A 23,497-nucleotide genomic window follows, 5' to 3' on the forward strand; every position below is an offset into this window, starting at 1 on the left:
GCCTCCCAAAGCGCAGGATTACAGGCTGAGCCACCGAGCCCGGCTTGGGGTTATATTAAAATAAGTCTGTAGACTTTGGACTTTTGGATTGATTTCAGAACAAGTTAACACTTTTGGTGCTACTAGGATAAAATAAATACATTTTGCATATGAGAAGGACATACACTTGGGAGGAGCAGGGGAAGAATGTGGTGATCTGAGTGTTCGTGTTCCCCAAAAATTCATATGAGGAAAGTCTAATTGCCAAGGTGATGATATTATAAGTTGAAACCTTTTATAGTCCCTTATAAAAGATACCTCAGAGAGCTAGCTTTCCCCTTTTACCATGTGAGAATACAATGAGAACTGGAAAGTGGACTCTCACTAGACATGGAATCTGCTAGCACCTGGCTCTTGGAATTCTTGCCTCCAGAATTGTGAGGAATGCATTTCTATTGTGTTAGCCACTCAGTTTAATTGTTATAGCAGTGTGAACAGACTAAGACAACCACTAATTAGAGTCAGAACCTCAGCAAATGACTTAAACTTTCTGAGTCATAGCTGTGGTACTTCCTTTACAGGGCTGTTATCAGGAATAAATGTGTGGAAAGCATTCTATGAAATTGTACATATAACACAAAATTGTCATTGTATACATAGGAAAAATGAATTCTGGGGAGGTTAAGACAAGGTTGTTTAAGTTTACTATTTATACAACCAGCTTCCCAAAACTACTATCCATAGAAATATAATCATGAATCAACATATTAGCACATATTTGGGCCCCTAACAGGTAAAAAATATAGTAGGTACATCAGGTGAAAAGATAATTGTAACACAATCTTGGAATTTATTGTTTGTCTGTGGGAGATAATGCATATAGTCTAAGGATTTAAGTGACATTTAAAAGCAATGTGGTAGAATAGTTTATGATTAATTGAGTGATAATCTTTATAGACATTAAATGCATTTAAGTCAGAAGAGTCATCAATTGAGATGCAATCTATTGTAACTTGATTCGCTTGTCATAGTTTCTGTAAAGCTTGAGGTACTTTATGATAATAGGGAAAATATATTGATATATTTATATAGATAAAGGTAAAAATACTTTTAGCATGTATTTTCTATGTCATGCATTATATAATATTAAGCTATGTTCAAAAGAAATAATAAAATACATATTGCCTCTACTTGACTATTTTTATATAATTTTGTATTTGTTGACTAATTGTTCAAATCATCTGGACTCCTCTGTAGTGCTCTGTGACCTGTGGCTCTGGAGTTCAGCAAAGAGATGTGTACTGCAGACTAAGAGGTGTTGGTCAGGTGGCTGAGGAAATGTGTGATCAGTCCACCCGGCCTTATTTTCAGAGGCAATGTTGGCATCAGGACTGCATTCAGTACCAGTGGATGGCAGAAAAGTGGCTAGATGTGAGTATTGGCAAGCAAACTTTCAGACACTGGATATGAGAATGTTTTATTCATTTCATCATTGCATTTCTAGTGTTCAACATCATGCAAGAAAAAAGAGACACATCGGCTAGTGAAGTGCATAGATGCACAAAACAACCAAGTGAATGAAAGTTTCTGTGATCATTCAACTAGACCTCTTTCAATCAAAAAATGCAGAAACCTTTCCTGCAAGTATATTGTGGTAACAGGAGACTCATCACAGGTAAGGCAAAGAAAGGAAGTTGAGAATTTTTGTTCCTGATAAAACAGTTGGGTCTAAAATTTGGTATGGCTGAAACTGGGTTCAAAATTTGAGTATGAGGGCAGAGGATGGGTATGCATATCATTCTAGGGGATAAGACCACTGACAGATAGATGATGCAAATAGATTAATAGTAACATGCATGTCAGATTCTACTGACAATCTAAGTTGATGCCAACTGTTAAACCAACCACCAGAAATAGTTTGACTTGCAGTTTCCCACTGTTTAAAAACAGCTTTATTGAAGTTGACAAATTATAAGCTGCAAATATTTAAAGTATACAGCCTAATAGGTTTTAACATATGTACAAATCCATAAAACCAGTACCATATTCAAAATAAAAAGCATCTCTATCACCACCTGAAGTTTCCTTGTGCGACTTTATAATCCCTTCTCCCTCCCTCTTTTCCTTCCCCATTCCCTGGGTAACCTCATTCATTTTCTACATTAGTGATCTGTCACTATATTAGTCTGCACTTTCTAGAGCTTTATATAAATGGAATCATACAGTATGTACTTTTTTGTCTGATGTAACTAAAGCATTTTGAGATTCAATCAGGTTATAGTAGTATTGATAGATTTTTTTCCTTTTGTTGTTGAATATTTTACTATACAAATGTCTTCAAGTTCACCATTTTTTTCTTCTGTGATATCTGATCTCTGTCTAGTCCATTTTTAAAAATCTTATACATTATAATCGTCATCTTTAGAAAATTTATTTTGACTTTTTAATAATATCTTTTATATCTCTTCTTAACTGTTTGAACATATGAAATGCAGTTATTAATAACTTGTTACTGTCCCTCGCTGCTAATTCTAACATCTGTGTGTGTTTATGTCTTAGGTAATTTTAGCATATTCTTAAGTTTGTGTAACTATCACCATAATGTAAGTTCAGAACATTTTATCATGTCCAAAAGAAACTCTATGCCCCTTAGTAGCCATTACTCAATCTCTCATTCCCTCTTAGCTCCAGACAACCAATAATCTATTTTCTGTCCCTATGTATTTGCCTCTTCTGAGTATTTTTTATAAGTGAAGTTATACAACGTGATCTGGCTTGTTTCACTTTGCATAGTAATTTTAAAGTTCATACATATTGTACCATACATCAGTAGTTCTTTCCTCTTTATGACTGAATAATACTCTATTGTAAGGATATACTACATTTTGTTTATCTATTCAGCAGTTGATGGACATTGGGATTGATTCCACTTTTCATTATTATGAATAATAATGCTAAAAACATTTATATACAAGTTTTTGTGTGGACATATGTTTTCAATTATCTTAAGTATATACATCTAAGAATGGGATTGTTGAGTATTATACTTACTTTTTATTTTTTACTGTGTTTAATTTTTTGAGGAACTTCCAAACTGTTTTCCACAATTGCTACACCATTTTTAATTTTTTATCTAAGGGTTCCTATTTCTCTATCAAGACTTTTTATGGCCCATTGTTTTTTAAGATAGCCACCCTAATATGTATGGAATGATATCTCATTATGTTGAAATTGTATTTTTCTGATGACTTTTAATGTTGAGTATCTTTTTATGTGCTTTTCAACTATTTGTGTGTGTGTGTATATATATATATACACATATATATATATATGCACATACACATATATATATTTTAGAGAAATGTCTATTCAAATCCTTTGCCCATTTTTTTATTGGATGATTTATCTTTGTATTGTTGAGTTGTAAAGTTCTTTATATACTCTTGGTACCAACTTTTATTGGTTACACAATTTGCAATTATTTTCTCCTATTCTGTGAGTTATCTTTTCCCTTTTATTATAGTATCTTTTGATGCATAAATATTTTTAATTTTGATGAACTTGGATTTATTTTGTTTATTGCTTTGGTTCTTCATGCTTTAGGCATCATATCTAAGAAACTATTGCCTATTCTGCAGTCACAAAAATTTACACCAATGTTTTCTTCTAGGACTCCTAAAATTTTAGTGTCTTCTAGGACACTTAAATCTCTGATACATTTTGAGTTAGTTTTTGTATGTGATGTGAAGTAGGGATCTAATTTCATCATTTTGCATGTGGCATCCAATTGTCCCAGCACAATTTGTGGAAAAGATTATTCTTTGCTCATTGAATTAAAATCAGTTGACCATAAATGCATTGGTTTATTTCTGAACTCTCAATTCTATTCTCTTGATCTGTATGCCTATCTTTATGTCATTGCTACATAGTCTCAGTTACTGTACTTTTATAGTAAGTTTTGAAATCAGAAAGTATTACTGAATGAAATTTTTCCCTCTTTCTCAAGATTGTTTGTCTATTCTGAGTCTCTTATATATTCACATGAATTTTAGGACCAGCTTGTCAAATTCTATGTAAGAGTCAGTTGGGATTTTGTTAGAGATTACAATTGCTCTTGATCATCTTGGGGGATATTGCCATCTTTTATAATTTTGTCTTCCATTCTAAGAAAGTGGAATCTGTTTCCACTTATTTGGGTCTTATTAAATTTATTTCAAGAATGTTTTCTTTTCCAGTGTAAAAATCTTACATTTCTGTTGTTAAATTTAATTCCTAAGTATTTTATTATTTTTATGTCTTTAAATGGAATTGTTCTCTTAGTTTCATTTTCTGATTGCCCATTGCTAGTGTATAAAAATGGAATTGATCTTCATGTACTGAACAATTTATTGAATCTAATATCGTGTGTGTATATTACTTGGGGTGTTTTACAAATGACATCATGTCATCTGAAAATAGAGTTTTACTTCTTCCTTCTGGATATATTTTACTTTTTTCCCTTGTCTAATTTCCCTGGCTTGAAATTTCAAAACAATGTTGAATAGGAATGGTAAAGGCAGATATTCTGGTCTTGTTCCTGGTCTTTGTAGGAAAACTTACAGTTTTCACATTTAAGTATGTTGACTGTGGATTTTTTGTAGAGTCTCTTTATCAGATTGAAGAAGTACCCTTTTAGTCCTAGTTTGCTTAGTGTTAATATAATAAAAGCATGTTAGATTTTGCCAAATGCTTTTTCAGCATTTACTGAGATGATCATATGCTTTTTGTCTATTATTCTATTAGTTTGGTGTATTACATTGATTGATTGTCGTATGTTGAAGCAACTTTGCATTTCTGGGATAAATCTCACTTAATCATGGTGTATAATCCTTTGTATGTGTTGCTGAAATTGTTTTGCTAGGTTTGTTGAGGATCTTTACCTCTCCATTAATAAAAATACTGGTCTATAGTTTTTGTTTGTTTGTTTTTTATTTATTTATTTATTTTTGAGCTGTGTTTTCCTGCATTTGGGAAATATTGGCTTCACTGGGTGCGTTATGGACTGTTCCTTTCTTTTTTATCTTTTGGAAAAGTTTTGGTGGGGTTAGTCCTTATTCTTCTGTAAGCATCTGGTCCTAGGCTTTTCTTATGTGAATTTTTTAAATTACAAATTCAATCGTCTACCAGTAATTATTCAGTTTCTCCTTCCTCCCCAGATTTGCTGTTTTTGCTGCCATTTGGTGTTGTTTTTGTTTGTTTAGTGACTTTTCTGAACTAACCGTAAAATCTGTAATTTTTGTCGCATATGATCACTGAAGTCTCTGCTCACTGAGTTTACTTGTCAGTGATTTCCTTAAATACCTGGAACCATTAATCCCCCACCTTTTGCCAAGGGGCTGTGTGTTTATGGTAGAGAGAGGACCTTCAACATTCAGCCAGGCAGTTGGCAACTCTTCCTTAATTTTGACTTCTTTCTTGCATACAGCAGCAGTCCCTTTTTGGCATCAGGGACTGGTTTTGTGGATAACAATTTTTCCATGGACCTGGAGGTGGGGGATTGAAGATGGTTTCAGGATGACTCAAGTACATTATATTTATTTTGCGATTTCCATTATTATTACATTGTAATATATAATAAAATAATTATGCAACTCACCATAATGCAGGATCAGTGGAAGCCCTGAACTTGTTTTCCTGCAACTGGACTTTTTCATCTGGGGGAGATGGGAGAGAGTAACACCTGAAGTGTGTTGCTTATGTCCAGTCTACTCCATAGCTGCATTTTTGATTGTCACTGCAGAAGACCCTGCTTCACAAAGATAGGATGTTGGAAATGGAAGCAGGTTTTTCAGTGCACCTGACGGTAGGCAGAGCTTAGGTGGTAATGCAAGTGATGGGGAGCTGCTATAAATACAGATGGAGCTTCACTCCAGTTCCTAACAGACTACAGACTGGTACTAGCCCATGGTCCAGGAGTTGAGAATTCCTGGCATAGAGCCTTGAGCTCAGCTGTAGGTGAGTCTGCAGGCCCTCCTCAGGTGCATCCTGAGCATACAGACAGCCCTGGACGTGTTCACAACCTGATGCTCTTCCATGCCCTTCTAGATTCCTATGAATTTGTTATAGCTTTTCAAAGCCCTAGGGAACATCTCACTCCCAGCTTTTCCTTTTAAGCCTTTGGCTAACCTATTGTTGCCATAACTGTTATTCATCACCCTGGAAGCTGCAAAGTTAAACAATGAATTCTAATTGAGTGCAACAAATGTCTCCCGACTTTTAGGACTGGGCAAGTGAAGTCAAATAAAGGCAGCCTTTCAAGCTGGGTCTTCCAGAAAACCACTAACCAGTTCAGATAAAGGCAGTTCTCTGGGAATGAGGCTTTGAATGATGTCCAAGTTTGTTCTGCCCCCTCCAGTGCCTGCTAGGCTTCTGGTTTTCACCATGATTGCAGAATTATTGGTTTTCAAGGCTACCATGGAGCTAGAAAGACAAGAATGGAAATAGGGCAAGTTAAGGCTTCACAAAGCTTCATCTTCTTACTGAGATTTAGCCATGTTTCTTGAATAAATGCCTCTCAGATTGCTGCACGTTTTGGTTAATTTCCAGAGTTCTAAAAAAAGTTAATCTGACAAATTTCACCCATTTCTCACTGCTTTTATGGAAGAGAGAAGTTTTAGATATCATTATTCTGTCATTTTCACTGATGTCACTCCTCTGGGGATGTTTTGATGGGTAGGTTTTTCTCTTCATTATGGGTCTCATTTTCCAACTTCTTTACTTGCCCGTTAATTCTTTAATTGCAAGTCAGACATGATTTTTACCTTTTTGTTTACTGGATATTTTTTATTACTATACATATGTTTTGAGCGCTATTTTGACTTGCGTTTATTTTATTTGGAAGCAGTTTTACCTTCTCTTGCCTTGCTCTTGCTCTTAGGATTTGTTAGACAAGACCAGTGCATTGTTTAGGGTTAATTATTTCTCTCTACTGTAGTAGGACCTTTTTGAGTACTCTACCGATTTTCCCTTGTAGTACATAAGATTTTCCAGTCTAGTTGGAGGAAATAGGCACTACTATACTTGGTTCTGTATGAGTACCAGATACAATAACTTCTAAGCCTTTTAATTGGTTAATTGCCTGGCTTTTGTTGGTGTCTCACATGTATGTATACACTGACGGAACTCTGCTGTCTCCCTTTCATTGTGCCAAGACTGGTAACTCTTACAAAGCAGTAGGCTAGAACAACTATAGGGTCACTTTGTTTGTTTCCTATTCCTCATGTATCATATCCTTTATTGTCTAATGCTGAGTGTCTTGAAAGCCATTGTTTTATGTATTTTGTCCAGATTTTTTATTGTTTTAGGTTAGAAGGTGTATCTATTGCTTCTTACTCCACTTTTGTTAAAAGCAAAAATCTATTTGCCAATTTTTGGCCTGGAGCTTTATTTATATCTAAGTCACTTAACTATTTTTGTCAAATGGTATGAGACTTCACATTATATGTATTGAGATAAATGTTTGTTAACTTATACATAGTTACTAGTAAGCTAAGGCTATATTTTAGGTAAGAATCCTAGTATGTTTTATTTCTCCAAACCTATGCCTATTGGGATATATAGTTTTAATCAATTAAAATATTATTAATAGTGTGATGGAAAACAAAACAAAACCACACAGACACTACAGATAGAAAATCTATCCTGAATCTTGGTTCTTTCCATTTGTTGGCACAACTCTGGGAAAGTTGCCTTGTGTCTTTGAATCTTTGTTCATTCATCTTTAAATGAGGTTAATTAAATAGGATTGTTGTGAAGATGGTACAGCATAATTTATATTAAGCATCTGATAAATATTAGACCTTGGCTACCTTTAAGTACTCTTTGTAATTATGTATTTTTTCAGTGTGCAGATAACTGTGAATTTAGTTATCGACAAAGGATTACATATTGCATTGAGATCCCATCTCCTAAGAAACATAAGCTCCATCAGCTTTGGCCTGTAGACTATCGAGAATGCCCTGTGCTTCCTTCCTCTCAGGTTTACAAATGCAATGTCAGGAACTGTTTGCATGTGGCCACTTGGAAAGTTGGGAAATGGAGCAAGGTCAGTGTATAATTGTGAATTTAAAGTCTTCTAATCAGACTTTCTAGGTGTGGGATACCTGGTAACCTACATGTCTAACTGAATCCTCAGAGTTGTCTCATATCCCCATTGCCTAAAAAGCACTTAATCAATTATTTGTATAAATATCTCTCTTTGAATACAGGCTGTAACTTGCCTAAAGCAGAGACAGTGACTAATATTTATTTCTATTCTTTAGAGAACCTTGCACAGTGACTTGTACTTCAAGTAGGTGCTTAAGAAATATTAAGTGAAGAAGTAAATAAATCTAACATATGAGTAATAAAACTTATTTGTACTATATTCTGTTCCCAATTGATGGAAAGCAAGTAAATATTACTTTACAAACAGCATATAATGTAATAAAAAAGAACCACAGTAGTCTTAATAACCATCATTGATTAAGGTTAAATATTTATACTGTATGCTTCTATAACTGCAAAAAATAAATGAAACCAGTAACTGAGAAATAATCTATTCAGGCTCATGAGTAGAAGTTTTTTCCCACTGATGATTGTCCTGTCTCCAGTATATTTTTGCATCTTCAGTGATTCTAGCCACTGTTGACCCTCAATTTACTCCTAAAGAACCTAATCTGAGAGATGTTGGCTTGATTTACTGGCCTTGTTATTCATTAGATAGTTTACTTTCAAATTTTACTCTGTTCACAGTGCTCAGTGACTTGTGGAATTGGGATAATGGAGAGACAAGTAGAATGCATGGCCGAAAATGGTCGGTCCAGTGACTTATGTTTAAAGCGTTTAAAACCAGATGCTCAAAAAAAATGTTATGTCAATGACTGTAAGTAACAGACTTCAAAAATTTATTAATACATAGGTGTTCCTAAGAAGCTTTAGTTAAAATTTGAAAATAAATATTTGTGGTAGTTATCACACATACTATAAAAAATGAAGTGTCAGATTTTCAGAGTGTAGCAATACTTGGATGATTAAGTTCACAGTGTTTGCAATTTGTTTTGTGTTGATAAGTTGTGTCAACTTGTCTTTGAAGGCAAATCATTTACCACCTGCAAGGAAATCCAAGTGAAAAACAACATTACCAAGGACGGTGACTATTACCTTAACATTAACGGAAGAATAGTAAAGGTATAGGAAAACAGTTTCTATTTGATTTTAGTGTGACCTTGACTTTGGAAAAAACTTTTCTAGATATTTGCATTTTTCCTTTAGATCCATTGTGCAGGCATGCACTTGGAGAACCCCAAGGAATATATATCACTGGTCAAAGGTGAAGAAGACAACTTTTCTGAAGTATATGGCTTCAGGTATTAGCTGTGTTTTGACCCATCTGTGAATTTTCATGGTCCTCCAAGAGAATTGGAAGTTCCAGCCTCCAGAGTGATACTTGAATAGCATACATGTGGGACAAATAATTTAGGAAAAGGTGGATATATTAGGACCTAAGCCAGATGTTGTCTATACCTGATCAGTAATAAAGACTTGAGCATTAACATGTACTCACAGAGAGTGACAAAGATTTCTGTGAGTGAACAGTGGGACACAGAGATGGGAAGAAATTAAGACCTGTGTGCATTTTCATAGAAATCAAACTCATTCCGGTAATAAGAGCTAAGATAATTACAGCTGCATTATTTTTCTACAAACTGTACTTGAATTTCCCATGGAGAATGTTATATGTTAACCTTGAGTAAATTTTACTTCTTGCTCATTTAACTTGTTGACACTGTAATATTGAAGAGCAATAGTGTGTCTTTTATCTTTCCACTTCTAAAATGTATCTACATTATGGTCTAATAACTGTATCTAATACTAATATCCCAGTGTTTTTACAGATTACAAAATCCATATGAATGTCCTTTTAATGGAAGCAGGAGGCAAGACTGTGTGTGTAAAAATGACTACCTAGCTGCTGGATATACTGTTTTCAGCAAAATAAGAATTGATCTCACTTCCATGCAAATTAAAAGTAAGTACTAAACCTCTATTTTGGAAACAAAAAGCATCCACATGGAATGAAATCTAACAATATGCTGGTATATGTAATAGCCAGGGTATAGAGAAGGACCTAGCATTGTGCTAAAATTACATTTTAAAAAGTTATTAACTACATACTTCCTCTGCAATGCCATATACCTAATAAAAATGTAAGGACAGTGATAAAACACTGCCCTTCCAAGATAAAACCCTCTGCCTTAAAATCCCCTACTACATTAAGGATAAGAAAGTTATTATCCCCAATGTATTTGTGGACACTTTTTGTAAGGTTTAAAAGTAATAATTAGCATTAGCTTCAACTTATAATGTATCACACATTATCTCATTTGACCTTTTTAATAGTCCTGTGGTTAAGGCAAATATTTTATCACAATGTTACAAGTGATGAAATTAAGTGGAAGTTAAAAGATTTGTTTCATTTATACAGTTAGTAACTAGCATTGATAGGAAATAAAGTCCTACCCACAGACCCAGATTATAGATCATATCACCTCTCTAGGAAGTAATTTATAATACAGTCAAGTCAAAACATATTTATGGAGCCTAATATAAACTGGGCATAATGCCATCCTGAAAGTAACATATCCACATGGAGAGGCAAAAAAGTTCATTCAGAAGCAGAGACTCCATCTCAACTGCTGTTAAGTCACCAGTGCCTAGCACAGTGCATCAATTATACAGGGGAGAAAAACTGTTCAGACCATATATGTAAGAATACATAGTAAAGTTATATGATGATGAACTACTATTGCTAATAAAGATGGCTATGATTTACTGAATGTCCATCATTTATTACAGTGGGAAACATTATATTGCTTTGGTTACAATCATAAACTCTGGAGTCGGACTGTCTGGATATAATTCTTTACCTCTGTTTACTAATATGTGACCTTGGGTGCATCTTTTTAAGCCTAGGTTCTCTCATCTGAAAAGCTACCACTAAAGTTTGTTGGTTTTTTTTTTATTATTTCTTTTTTCTTGTTTTTTTGTCATCTTTTTTTGGTGAAGATTAAGAGGTGATATTTGTACATATCTGTTGTTGTCTTATATATAGTAAATGCTCTATTAATCCTGACTATTATTTAGTAATGTATATGTCAGGTAATTAGCATTTTAAGTATATAATAGACACTTAATAGCTTATTTACTGTTAATTAGACTGCTTTAAAAAAATTAACTTATCAAACAAAGCTGCCATTTTGCCAGACATTGAGCTGGGTCCTGAGTGTACAATGCCAAATATACATATTTCAACTCCTCTCTTTTCCCTTCTCAAACTGGTATGGTAAAAAACCAGTTTTGATTAAGTTAAACCTTTCACCTATTCTGCACTGGCACCACAGAACTTAAAATGTCAAATGATGCACAGTCCTTCTGACTGGTATTTCCTTAAATGCATGACTCCTAAGTTTGCATGGACCCATGGTGCTGCCAAAATAATATTATCACATTTCTATTCCCTCTCCCACTTTCTTAAATGGCTAGCTTATACATTCTCCTCTAGCTTCAGATTTCAAAATATTTAACACCTCCACTTTAACTCACTCATTGCTGATGATCTTGCTTACTATTTCACTGAGAAAATGAGAACAACCAGAAGGGAATTGCCATAAGTTCCTAATGCCACATCTACCAAGCTACCTAAATCTTGACCTGTCTGCTTTGCTTTCTCCTTTACTGTAGATGAACTATTTGTGCTTCCATCCAAGGCAAATCCTTGTGCTCTAGGCTCATTGCCTTGTCCCTTCTCAAGAATATTATTTCAGCAGATTTCCCTTTCTCTCTTATATCTTCCTCTCTGCTGATCATTTCCACTCTGTATAATAGCACACTCTTATATCTTCCATCATAATTAAGAACAAATCTCTTAACCTCTTTTCCTCCTGCCACTGTCCAATTTCTCTGTGTTCATTTATAGTAAAATGTCTTAAATTAGTTACTATTTCCCCCCCTTCCGGTTTCTGTCCCCAATACTATCCTGAACTCTCCCTCTCTCTCTTATCAGTGTCTTATTCATACCACTCCTAGGAAACAGTCTTTATCAATGTCATCAGTGATCTGTTTCCCTAAATCCAATGGTAAATTCTTGGTGTTCATGATTCGTCAGCAGTATTTAGCTTCCAGGACACCACACTCTCATGGTTTTGTGCCTTTCTTGGTCACTCTTTCTCTTGTCTTTCTCTCTGTTCTTCAACTTGACTAGATACTCTTCATTTTCTACAATACTGAATGTTAAAAAGGTTTAGGACTCAGTCATTCCCTTGGGAATCTAATTCTATTTACAGATTTCAAATACCATCTATTAAAAATGAAGTCCCAAATGCATATTTCCAGCTTTGACTGCATCCTTAGCCCCCAAAATCCAACTGTCCATGGAGCATATCCCTATGAATGTCTAACAGGCATGTCAAACTCAATGTATCCAAAACCGAACTTCCAATACTTCCTCCCTGACTTGCTACCCTACACCAAATTTTAACTATTGCAGTCAGTGGTAACTACAGTACTCTAATTAGTCTAGCTGAAACCTAGAAACACCTTTAATATCTACCTTTCTTCCCCACCTACGTGCAATACATCATCAAATCCTATCAGGTGAATCTTTAACATGCTTACTGTCATAAACTAAATTGTGCCTCCCTAGAATTCATATTTTTGAAACCCTAACCCCAATGTGATGATGTTTAGAGATAAAGCTTAAAAATATAATTAGGTGTAGATGAAGTTATAAAGGTGGAGCCATCATAATGACCTGAGTGACAGACGAGAAGAGGAAGCGACACCAGACATGAAGGTAGCCATTTGCAAGCCAGGAAGAGTGCCCCTACCAGAATCCAACCATGCTGGAACCCTCATATTGGACTTCCAGCCTCCAGAACTGTGAGGAATAAATTTGTGTTGGTTAAGCCATGCAGTCCATGGTATTTTGTTATAGCAGACCAATCTGTCTATGACATATACTCAATCTCACTTTCTCATTACCACATTTGCTACCACCTTGGTCCAAGCCCAAGTTGTTTTTTCATCTGGATTATTGTGCCTACTGACTGGTATTCTTGCTTCAATACTGCATCACTTTCCCCCTTCCTGAGCTAGTTTCTCTTCTTAACAGATAAGCCAGAGTGATCTTGTAAAACATAAGTCATGTCATGTTTTATACATTATCTCATTAGATCTTTTAATCAACCTTAAATTTTGCTCAAAACTCTCCAAACATTTCCCATTTAACGCAGAGAAAATTTGAGAATTATGTCACTAGTCAACAAAACTCAATATGCTCTCCCTGACTCCATGAATTCTCTCCGTCCTGCCCTCCCAAACCCTGCTTCCCACCCTTGTATACACTATTCCTGACACACTGGCCTCTTGCTGTTCCTTGAACACACCAGGCATGCCCCACCTTCAGGCCTTTGCACTTACTTTTCCATCTGCCTGGAACATTTGCCCATAGTTATCTATGTAGTTTTCCCCTTTATTTCTTTTGGGTCTCTGCTGTAATTCTTCTCAATAAGGTCAGTAGGACCACTGTCTACTCCCAGACTCCCTTTCTCCCTGTCCTCTTTCCTACCTTTTTTTTTTTTCATTCCTTGGCAAGTGTTGCCACTAGCATAGTGTAACATTTGTTTTATTACTTATCTCTCCCTGGTAAGACTCAGGTTTCACCAGCTTCTGTTTCACACACTGTTGTGTTCACAGTATCTTTAGTTGTGCCCAATACAAAATAGTCTGTATATAAATATCTGTTGAACTGAAAGTCTTCACTTGCCTCAAGAAGCTTATAGCAACAGATATCTTGAACAATCTTGAAGGTAAATATGAGTTAAATAAAGTGGGGGGAAAGAGTATCAGGAGGAGGGAGAAGTATGAACAAAAGCATTTAGAAGAGAGTAACAACTTGGTGATATCAGAGAATAAAAAGTGGTCTGGTTTTGTCCAAACATAAGTGAATGGAGGTTGGAGGATAGCTTGCTAGATGTTCCCAGGGAGAAGATCACAAGGAGCAGTGTATTCTATACTATACAGTTGAATTTGATCTTGTGAATCATAAAGCCACTGAAGTAAAGACATAGCAGTGGATAAAACAGACTTGGGTAGAGGGAGAAAAAAATTGTATCCATGAAAATGATTAGGAAGCTAAGGTAATAATTCAGATAGAAAGCAACAAAGGCCTAAATTAGGAATGTGGGCTATAGTTATAGAAGAGATATTAAAGAGGTAGACTCTGCAGGATTTTCTGACAGAAGACACATGGGAATTAGTGATGTGGAATATCCAGAAAGATTTCCAAAAGAGTCAGGTGGATGGTAGTATAATTCAGTAAAATGGAAAATATAGCAAGGGGAATAAATTTGGATAAAAAAATGAATTTAGCTTTGAACATGTTAAATTAGAGATATCTATGAGTCATCCAAGTAATGATGCCCAATAGAAGTTTGATACATGTTCTGGAACTCTTCAGAATCAGTTGGACTAGATATTTACTTATGAGTCATCCTTGTGTCATTGGTTAATAAAACTGAGGCTGTTGGCTGGTCACCATGTTTGTAGAGGAGATAGTAGCAAAAGATGCTTTGAAAGTTGTATCTCTTCTCTGCTGTGGCCTAACCCATAAGTGCCCACAAATAAGTAGTGGTATACAGACAAATGTTTAATGATCAGGTATTCAGGGAAGAAAAAGTCTGATTTGCAGTGCTAAGCAATCTCCATGGTGTACATATTCCCACCATAACCAATTACAAGCTACCAACGTGACCTTATTGTACATGAAGTTGGAAAGAGATGCATACAATTGACTCTTACTACTTGATACAAGCTGGCTCTAGCACACCACAGAAGGCCTCCTAATTTTGGAAACTGTCCTTGGAGACATGATAGATATTTCCAGAAATGCTTCCTTTAGGAATTGCCTCCAGAGGTCTGGCATCATCATGGGGCATGCAATGATCTTGTTGTCTTGAAAAGTGAAATGATTAGAAATAACATCAGTGGAAGTGACAGCCACTGGCTGGATGATTTGGTTGGGATATTATTTAAGTGATTAAAACATGAATAACTGAATAAAGTACCTGACTTTTAGTCTTCCTTCCCACCTGTTTTGGATCCAATAGTTCCATTTTTGATACTTTATACAGAATCTCCAGCACCATTACCAATCAGGAAATTTTGCTAACATAGTTAGCAAAAGTGAGACTGAAAAGAATAAGAGCAATAATATAATGTAATAGGATAAGAAATCAAAGAAAATAGCATACACTTTTGCTGAGCAGTTTTGAATTACCCAAATGAATTTATATATATATATATATGTCATCTATAAACACCCAATGTATTGTTTTGTCATAATTAGTTACATTTAAATAAACTTTTTTTTCCTTCAGCGATTTTGCTCCTGACCTCACTTCATCTATTTTAGGTATTCTATGATACAAATTTAAGTATTTAGCTTTTAAATCTTCTGTTTCAATTACAGATGCACCTGTCATGTATTAGGGCAATTTATGAAATGGACATTTTTATATTAAAAGAAATTTGTTTATTGAGAGCCTGTTTTATGTTATACAATAGACTTGTGACATTTTTGCTTAATTTTTTTAGAGTTAAATAATATCAATTTATTGTTTCAGAGTTCTGGAGACTAGAAGTCTAAGACCAAGATGTTGGCAGGGTGGGTTCCTTCTAAGGGCTGTGAGAATCTACTCTTTCTCACCTGTCTTCTGGTGGTTTCCTGGCAACCTTTGGCGTTCTTTGGCTTGTATCACCTGATCTCTGCTTTCATCTTCTCATGGCATTCTCCGTGTGTGTGTGTGTATGTGTCCAGATTTCCCCCTTTTTTAAAAAATTGTAAAGATATTATGTACAAATCAGGATTAGGTACATAAGTAGTTTATGTGTAGGTGAAGTTTAGACCCCCAACTGATCCTCATTTCCCCTCGTTTAGGGTCAGGTATACTTGGTGATGTTACATGACCCTGCCTTCCTCTGGTTGTATCCTGCTACTGCCGATCCCTGTCTTACTGTGTTGTGATAAATGCTCAGGACCCACTTATAAGTGAAAACATGTGTGGTATTCAATTTTTTGCTTCTGTGATAAGTCTGAGTATGATGAACTCTAAATCTATCTAAGTTGCTACAAAGTCCATAATTTTGTCCTTACTTATGGCTGTATAATATTCCATCATGTATATGTACCACATTTTTTTATCCAGTTCACTTTTGATAGACAGCGGGATTTGTTCCATGGTTTTGCTATTGTAAACAGTGCTGCAATAAACATGAGTGTGCAAGTGTCTTTTTGGTTGAACGATTTGAGTGCCTCTGGGTATATTCCCAGAAGGGGGATTGCTGGGTTGTATGGAAGATCAATTTCTAGTTCTTTTATAAATCACTACCCTGTTTTCTATAAAGGTTAAACTAGTTTGTACTCCCACAACAGTGTAGAAACATTCCCTTTTCTCCATATCCTCGCCAGCATCTGTTGTTTTTTGTTTTATTAATGATTGACTTTCTAACTGGAGTTAGGTGGTATCTCAGTGTGATTTTGATTTGCATTTCTCTGATGATTAATGAGGATGAGCATTTTTTTCATGTGTCTGTTGGCTGTTTGTATGTCTTCTGAGAAGTGTCTATTTATGTCTTTTTCCTACTTTTTAATTGGGTTATTTGTTTTTTCCTTTTGGCTTGTTTGAGTTCTGTGTAGATCCTGGATATTAGGCCTTTGTCTGAAACACAGTTAGCAATTTTTTTTTTTTCATTCTGTGGACGACTTCCCTCTCACTTGATGGTTTCTTTTGCTGTGCAAAAGATTTTCAGTGTGATGAGGTCCCACTTGTCTATCTTATCTTTTATGGCAAATGCTTTTGGGGCTATGATCAGGAATCAGTTGTCTATTATAATATGCATAAGGATGTCTCCTGCATTTTCTAAGATTCTTGTAAGTCTGGGGTTTTATGTTTAGGTCTTTGATCTATTTACAGTTGATTTTTGTGTATGGTGATAGGTAGGGGGCCTGTTTCATTCTTCTCCATGTGGTCTTAAAAGTAATTTTGTAAGCCGGGCTCGGTGGCTCAGCCTGTAATCCCGCGCCTTTGGGAGGTTGAGGTGAGTGGATTGCCTGAGCCCACGGGTTCGAGACCCGTCTGGGCAGGTGAGACCTCATCTCTACAATAAATCAAAAATTAGCCGGGCATGGTAGTACGCGCCTATAGTTCCAACTACTTGGAAGGCTGAGGCGGAAGGATCGCCGGAGCCCAGCAGGTTGAGGCTGCGGTGGTGGGGAGCTGCCACTGCACTCCAGTCCAGGCGACAGTGAGACTCCAACTCAAAAAAAAAAAAGTAATTTTGTAAATATGCTTAAGAAAATAATATAAGAACTCTGCTTGACAAAAAGGATTGCATTATTGTCTTGATGCTAAAGAAGTTCATTTATTATTTCTTTTTAGCTACGGACCTTCTTTTTTCCCAGACAATATTTGGAAATGCAGTGCCATTTGCCACAGCTGGAGATTGCTACAGTGCTGCCAGATGCCCACAGGTATTTTATATTTGTTTATTTTTCTTTCACTATAAAAAAATTTTTTTAGTGTCTCATCATTCATTTTCTTGACCAGAATATTGCAAGAAACATAAGTAAACAGAAATGTGAAACTTGCATATATACTTTATTTTTAAAAGTTATAGATAAACTTTGGAGGGAAAGCATCTTTGCCAGTTTGTAGTTTGTTTGAAAGGCATAATGACAAGAGTTTTAAACAGATTCTATTTTTCCTTCCATGATGTGCTATCATTTTTAATCTTTCTATTTAGTCCATGGAAATGAATGGATGGTTATTAAAAAAATGAAGGAATGGATCACAAACCTGTGACTCTCAAACATTGCTGTTGACATCATTTATATTAGCTGCCTGGGTCTGTAACACCCCTAAAATGATAGTCAATTATCTATGAGATGTATATTGAGTACACTTTCATGTTTTTATTCCTGTTTTTGCTTTTATTTCCAGAATTTTCCTCACACACTCTTTATGCTATTTTCATGATTTCCACTATAGAGCATGCTTCTTAGAAGAAAACTTACTCTTTTTTAGCAAAGAATTTTACATGGTCCACGAGAACATTTTTTATGATAATATAGAGAGTTATAGGTAGATGAATACAGCATTTTTAGGTAGACTCATAGCTAATTGAATCTATAAATCAAATCTACTACTCAAATGGTAGCAATTAATATATTTCTATAATTTTAGAAAGAAGTAGTTCATAGTTTGCTACAGCCCTCTCTTCTTAAAATTTCCAATTCACAATTTTTATCATATATTAAAACTATGCAGCAGACCCTGAACAATTATCATAATACCATAAGAAAGAGATCGGCAATAGCGGGAAATTATCAGGAAAGGGAGTGGTGGATGGGGCACACTTCATCAATAAGGGTGCCTGATCTCACCAGGTGATGTGGGGACCAAAGTGAGGCCCAAACTTTATCTATACAATGACCATTCGTATACCTAACCCTGAATTGTTCCCCACATCTTTAAAATTAAAAAAAAAAAAAAAACTTATGCTTATGTTAGGGAGAGAGGACATTTTCTATACTAGAGAAGATTTAAAAGAGATCAAAGATACTGGAACTACAGGCTGAAATGAATAAGAGATAGCTTAAATAAATATACAAGTTTTAATTTAGATCTAGAAACTCTAATAGTACCTAACGGGCAATGTTATAGTAAAAAAAAGAGAAAGAAAAAGAAAAAACTAGATGTTTTAGTCAACCACCATGTGTTCAATCTAACTCATTTATGAGGGCCACCACCTCCAAAAAAAGCAAAAAAACAAATTGTTTTTTGGAGGGCAGTCTCCTTGTTGTACAGGTTTCCCCAGCTAAGTAATTGTTCTAGGAAACCATCGACATCAGTGTACCAGATAGCATTGTTGTGAGAGGTTCCGTTCAGCTTAATGAATTTTTTTGGAGATTCTTTCCACATATTTGCCCATTTCATGATGGGGATTTACACAGACAACCTGCCCACAACAAACTGAGTGTTTAGCAATTTTGGACCAAAAAGGGCATGATTTCCTTGCCTGACCTTCCCTATTCACCTGATCTTGCCCCGAGCAACTTTTTTTGTTGTTTTTTGTTTGTTTGTTTCCCTGGATGAAAAAGTCCTCAAGGGGAACATTTTGCCAAAGTAGAAGAGGTGAAACAAAAAAAGACAGAAGCAGTAAAAGACATCAAGATTGATGAGTTCAAAAACTGTCAGTGGACAACAGGGACCTTATCAAACTGAAAAGCTTCTGCAAAGCAAAAGAAACTATCAAGACAGTGGGGAGACAGTCCACAGAATGGGGGAAAAAATTGCCAGCTGTATATCTGACAAAGGCCTAACATCCAGGATCTACAAGAAACTCAAACATGCCAAAAGGAGAAAACAAACAGCCCAATTAAAAAGTGGGCAGGCAGGTGCAGTGGCTCAAGCCTGTAATTCCAGCACTTTGGGAGGCCGAGGAGACAGGATTGCCTGAGCCCAGGGGTTCGAGACCAACCTGAGCAACTTGGCAAGACCTCATCTCTACAGTTAAAAAAAACCCCAAAAAACTGGGGGTAGTAGTGTGCACCTGTAGTTCTAGCTACTTGGAGGGCTGAGATGAAAGGATCACCTAAGTCCAGCAGGTCAAGGCTGCGGTGGCCATGAGCGTGCCGTTGCACTCCAGCCTGGGTGAAAAAGTGAGACTCCAACTCAAAAAAAGAAAAAGAAAAAAAGTGGGCAAAAGATATGAATAGACACTCTTCAAAAGAAGACATACGAGTAGCCAGCAGATACATGAAAACATCTTCAGCCCCATTAATCATCAGAGAAATACAAATCAAGACCACATTGAGATACCTCTCTAGTAAGGTTGACCATCATTAATATCTCAAAAAACAACAGAAGCTGGAGAGGATGTGGAGAAAAGGGAAAGCTTCTATGATATTGGTGGGAGTGTAAACTAGTACAACCTCTGTGGAAACAGTATGGCAATTTCTAAAAGACCTAAATATTGAGATTCTATATGACTCAGTAATTCGTCTTCTGGGAATATACTTGGAGGAACTCAAAACATTTTACAAAAAGATACCAGTGCACACATATTTATTGCAGCACTTTCACAATAGCAAAAACATTGAACCAACTGTGTTGCCCATTGAAAGTGGACTGGATAAAGAAAATGCATTACATATACACAATGGAATCTTATGCAGCCATGAAGAAGGACAAAATTATGGAATTTGCAGCAACTTGGATGGATTTAGAATCTATCATATTCAGTGATCTATCATAGAAACAAAGAACTGAGTATGCATGTTCTCATTCATAAGTGGGTCCTGAACATTATCATAATATTACATGAAAAATATTGGCAGTAGCAGATCACTGGCAGGGGCCGGGGAGAATGTAACATTAATAAGGGTACCTAATCTGAAACCGGGCGAAGTGAGGACCAATGAGAGGCCCAAGCTTTACCAGTACGATGACCACTAATGTACCTAACTCTGAGTTGTACCCCAGATCTTTAAAATAAAAAATTAAACTTAAAAAAGCTGTCAGTAGAACAAGTGTCTTGATAGGTTATTGCATCAAATGGAGAGTACTTTGGAGGTGACTGAAGTTTAAACATGTAAGAACAATTACACAATTTTTTATAAATAAATTCTGGGTTTTTTTGGGTCTCCCCCATAGAGCATGGAGTGATTTATAAATAATCTACTATAATCATAAGTTCCTGAAATATTTATTTGGACATGACATTGAAATATTATACTAATTTTTAAATTTCTGTATGTAAAAAATAATTTTTAATCTCTCCGGTAATAGGCATACTTATATTATATTTAAAGAGCTACCTTGAAAGAGGAGTGTGATCATATGTGTTACTCCAGGAGACAATTAATAGGGCAGCAGATTCCAACTCAACATAAAATAATGCATTTGACTGGGTGAATTATTTGATAAAGAGAACTAAAATCTTGAGCACAAATAAATCATAAATTTTTGTCTGGAGTTTTGTGGATTGAATCTGTATTCTGCAAACTTGCTGAACTCACTTATTAGTTATAATAATTTTTAGTGGATCCCTTAGGATTTTATATACACACAATGATATCATCTGTAAATAAAGATAATTTTACTTCTTCCTTTTCAATCTGGATGCCTTTTATTTCTTTCTCTTGTTTCACATCCTTGACTACATCTTCCCGTACAATGTTGAATTGACATCCTTGTGTTCTAATTTTAGGCAAAAACAATTCAGTCCTTTTTCATTAAGTATGTTAGCCATAAGTATCTGTTAAGTATGTTAGCAATGAGTGTTTTGTAGATACTCCTGATTAGGTTGAGGAACTACCCCTCTATTTTGAGCTTAAGTGTTGTTATCATGAAAGACTGTTGAATTTTGTTAAATATGTCTTCTGCATTTATTAAGATGTTCTTGGGGTTCATGCCCATTATTATATTGTTATAGTGTACTACACTGATTGTTGTGTGTTGAAACAACCTTGATTTTTGATATAAATTCCACTTGGTCGCAGGCTATAATTTCTATATGTTTCTAGATTTGGTTTGCTAGTATTTTGCTGAAAATTTTTCATCTGTATTCATAACATGTTGTTGTCCTATCAGTTTTTTTCTTGTGATGTCTTTGGTTTGGGGATCAGGAAAATATTGGCCTCATAGGAGAAATTAGGAAGTGTTTCTTTCTCTTCTACTTTTGAGAAGAGTTTGTGAAAAAGAAATTCTTCTCTAAATGTTTGGTAGAGTTTACTGGCAATGTCATCTGAGTTTGTGTTTTTCTTTGTGAAAGTTATTTTAATTACTAACTCAGTATTTTTATGTATTATAGAGTTGTTCAGATTTTTTTAGCTCTTCTTGAATAAATTTGGTAGTTTATATCTTATTAGGAATTTGTTTATTTTATCTAAGTAATCTAATTTGTTGTCATACATTGTTCATAGTATTTCCTTACAATCCTTTATATTTCTGTAAGGTTAGCAGTTGTGTTTTTCCTTTCATTATTGATTTTAGTAATTTGAGTCACCTCTCTTTTTTTGGTTGCTCTAACTTTTGGATTTATAGATTTCTTTATTGTTTTTATATTCTTTATTTCATCAACTTCTTCTTTAATCTTTATCATTTATTTCCTTCTGTTTGCTCCTGTGTTTTAAGATAGAAGTTTAGGTTATTGATTTGAGATCTTTTTTTCTTTATTAATATAGGCATTTATGCCTATACATTTCCCTTTACATATTTCTTTTGCTGAGTCCCAGAATATTTGCTATGTTGTGTGTTTATTTTCATTATCTTGTTTCTATTATTACTTGTTATATTGTATTTGATCCATTGGTTATTTAAAATTATGGTGTTCAATTTCTTTCTGTTTTCAATTACTACTTTTATTCCATTATGGTTTTAAAAAACATTCTGTATTATTTCAGTCCTTTTACATTTTTTTTTTCTTTTTTTAATAATCAATATTTTTTACTATGATATTGTGGGGTACAGTTAAGGGTTAGGTATACAAATATGCTTTGTTCAGGCACCATTGTTGATAAGAGGTATCTCCCCATCCCCAGATAGATATTTACTACCATTAATCCCATCTCCCTTTCCCTCCCCTCCCCATAGTTTCCCATTACTGTCAGACATTTTCTTATGGTAATACATTGGATAATCATGGTCCACTATATGAGTGAGAAATGTGATACTCAGATCTTTGTTTCTGTGAGAGATCACTCAGTATTATAGACTAGTTCCATCCAGGTTGCTGCGAAATTCATGATTTTGTTATTTTTTTATGGCTGCATAGTATTCCCTCATGTATATGTACCACATTTTTTAAATCCAGTCCTCTTTTGATGGACAGCATGGTTGCTTCCAGGTTCTTGCTATTGTGAACAATGCTACAATAAACATATGTGTGCAGGTATCTTTTTTATAGAGTGATTTGAGTTCTTCAGGGTATATTCCCAATAGGGGGATTGTGGGGTCATATGGGAGGTTGATATTTAGAGCTTTTAGGAATCGCCACACTGCTTTCCACAGAGGTTGCACTACTTGACACTCCCACTAACAGTGTAGAAGAGTTCTCTTTTTGCCACACCCTCTCCAGCAACTGTTATTTTTTGAGTTATTGATAATTGCCATTCTGACTGGAGTTAGGTGGTATCTCAGTGTGGTTTTGATATGCATCTCCCTGATGATTAGTGAGGTTGGACATTTCTTCATGTGTCTGTTGGCTGCTCGGATGTGTTCCTTTGAGAAGTATCTGTTCGTATCTTTTGCCCATTTTATAATGGGGTTGTTAGTTTTTTTATTTTCAGCACGTTTGAGTTCCTTGTAGATCCAAGATGTTAAGCCTTTGTCAGACCTGGAGTTGGCAAATACTTTTTCCCAGTCTGTAGGCTGTCTCC

General features: G+C 35.3%; 1 protein-coding gene across 1 annotated transcript in view; it reads left to right on the top strand.

The window, feature by feature from the left end:
• ADAMTS20 (ADAM metallopeptidase with thrombospondin type 1 motif 20) overlaps nt 1-23,497 on the top strand; it is a 191,628-nt gene that overhangs the window by 148,406 nt on the left and 19,725 nt on the right. Inside the window, exons 30-37 of the mRNA XM_008063856.1 lie at nt 1,237-1,410; nt 1,484-1,654; nt 7,862-8,062; nt 8,752-8,881; nt 9,092-9,186; nt 9,271-9,365; nt 9,894-10,027; nt 17,496-17,587. Coding sequence (XP_008062047.1) covers nt 1,237-1,410; nt 1,484-1,654; nt 7,862-8,062; nt 8,752-8,881; nt 9,092-9,186; nt 9,271-9,365; nt 9,894-10,027; nt 17,496-17,587 — 1,092 coding nt within the window. The remainder of the gene's footprint in view (nt 1-1,236; nt 1,411-1,483; nt 1,655-7,861; nt 8,063-8,751; nt 8,882-9,091; nt 9,187-9,270; nt 9,366-9,893; nt 10,028-17,495; nt 17,588-23,497) is intronic.

This window comes from Carlito syrichta, unplaced genomic scaffold (assembly GCF_000164805.1).
Source record: "Carlito syrichta isolate Samal-C Ts95f unplaced genomic scaffold, Tarsius_syrichta-2.0.1 Scaffold307107, whole genome shotgun sequence".
Taxonomy (NCBI): Eukaryota; Metazoa; Chordata; class Mammalia; order Primates; family Tarsiidae; genus Carlito; species Carlito syrichta.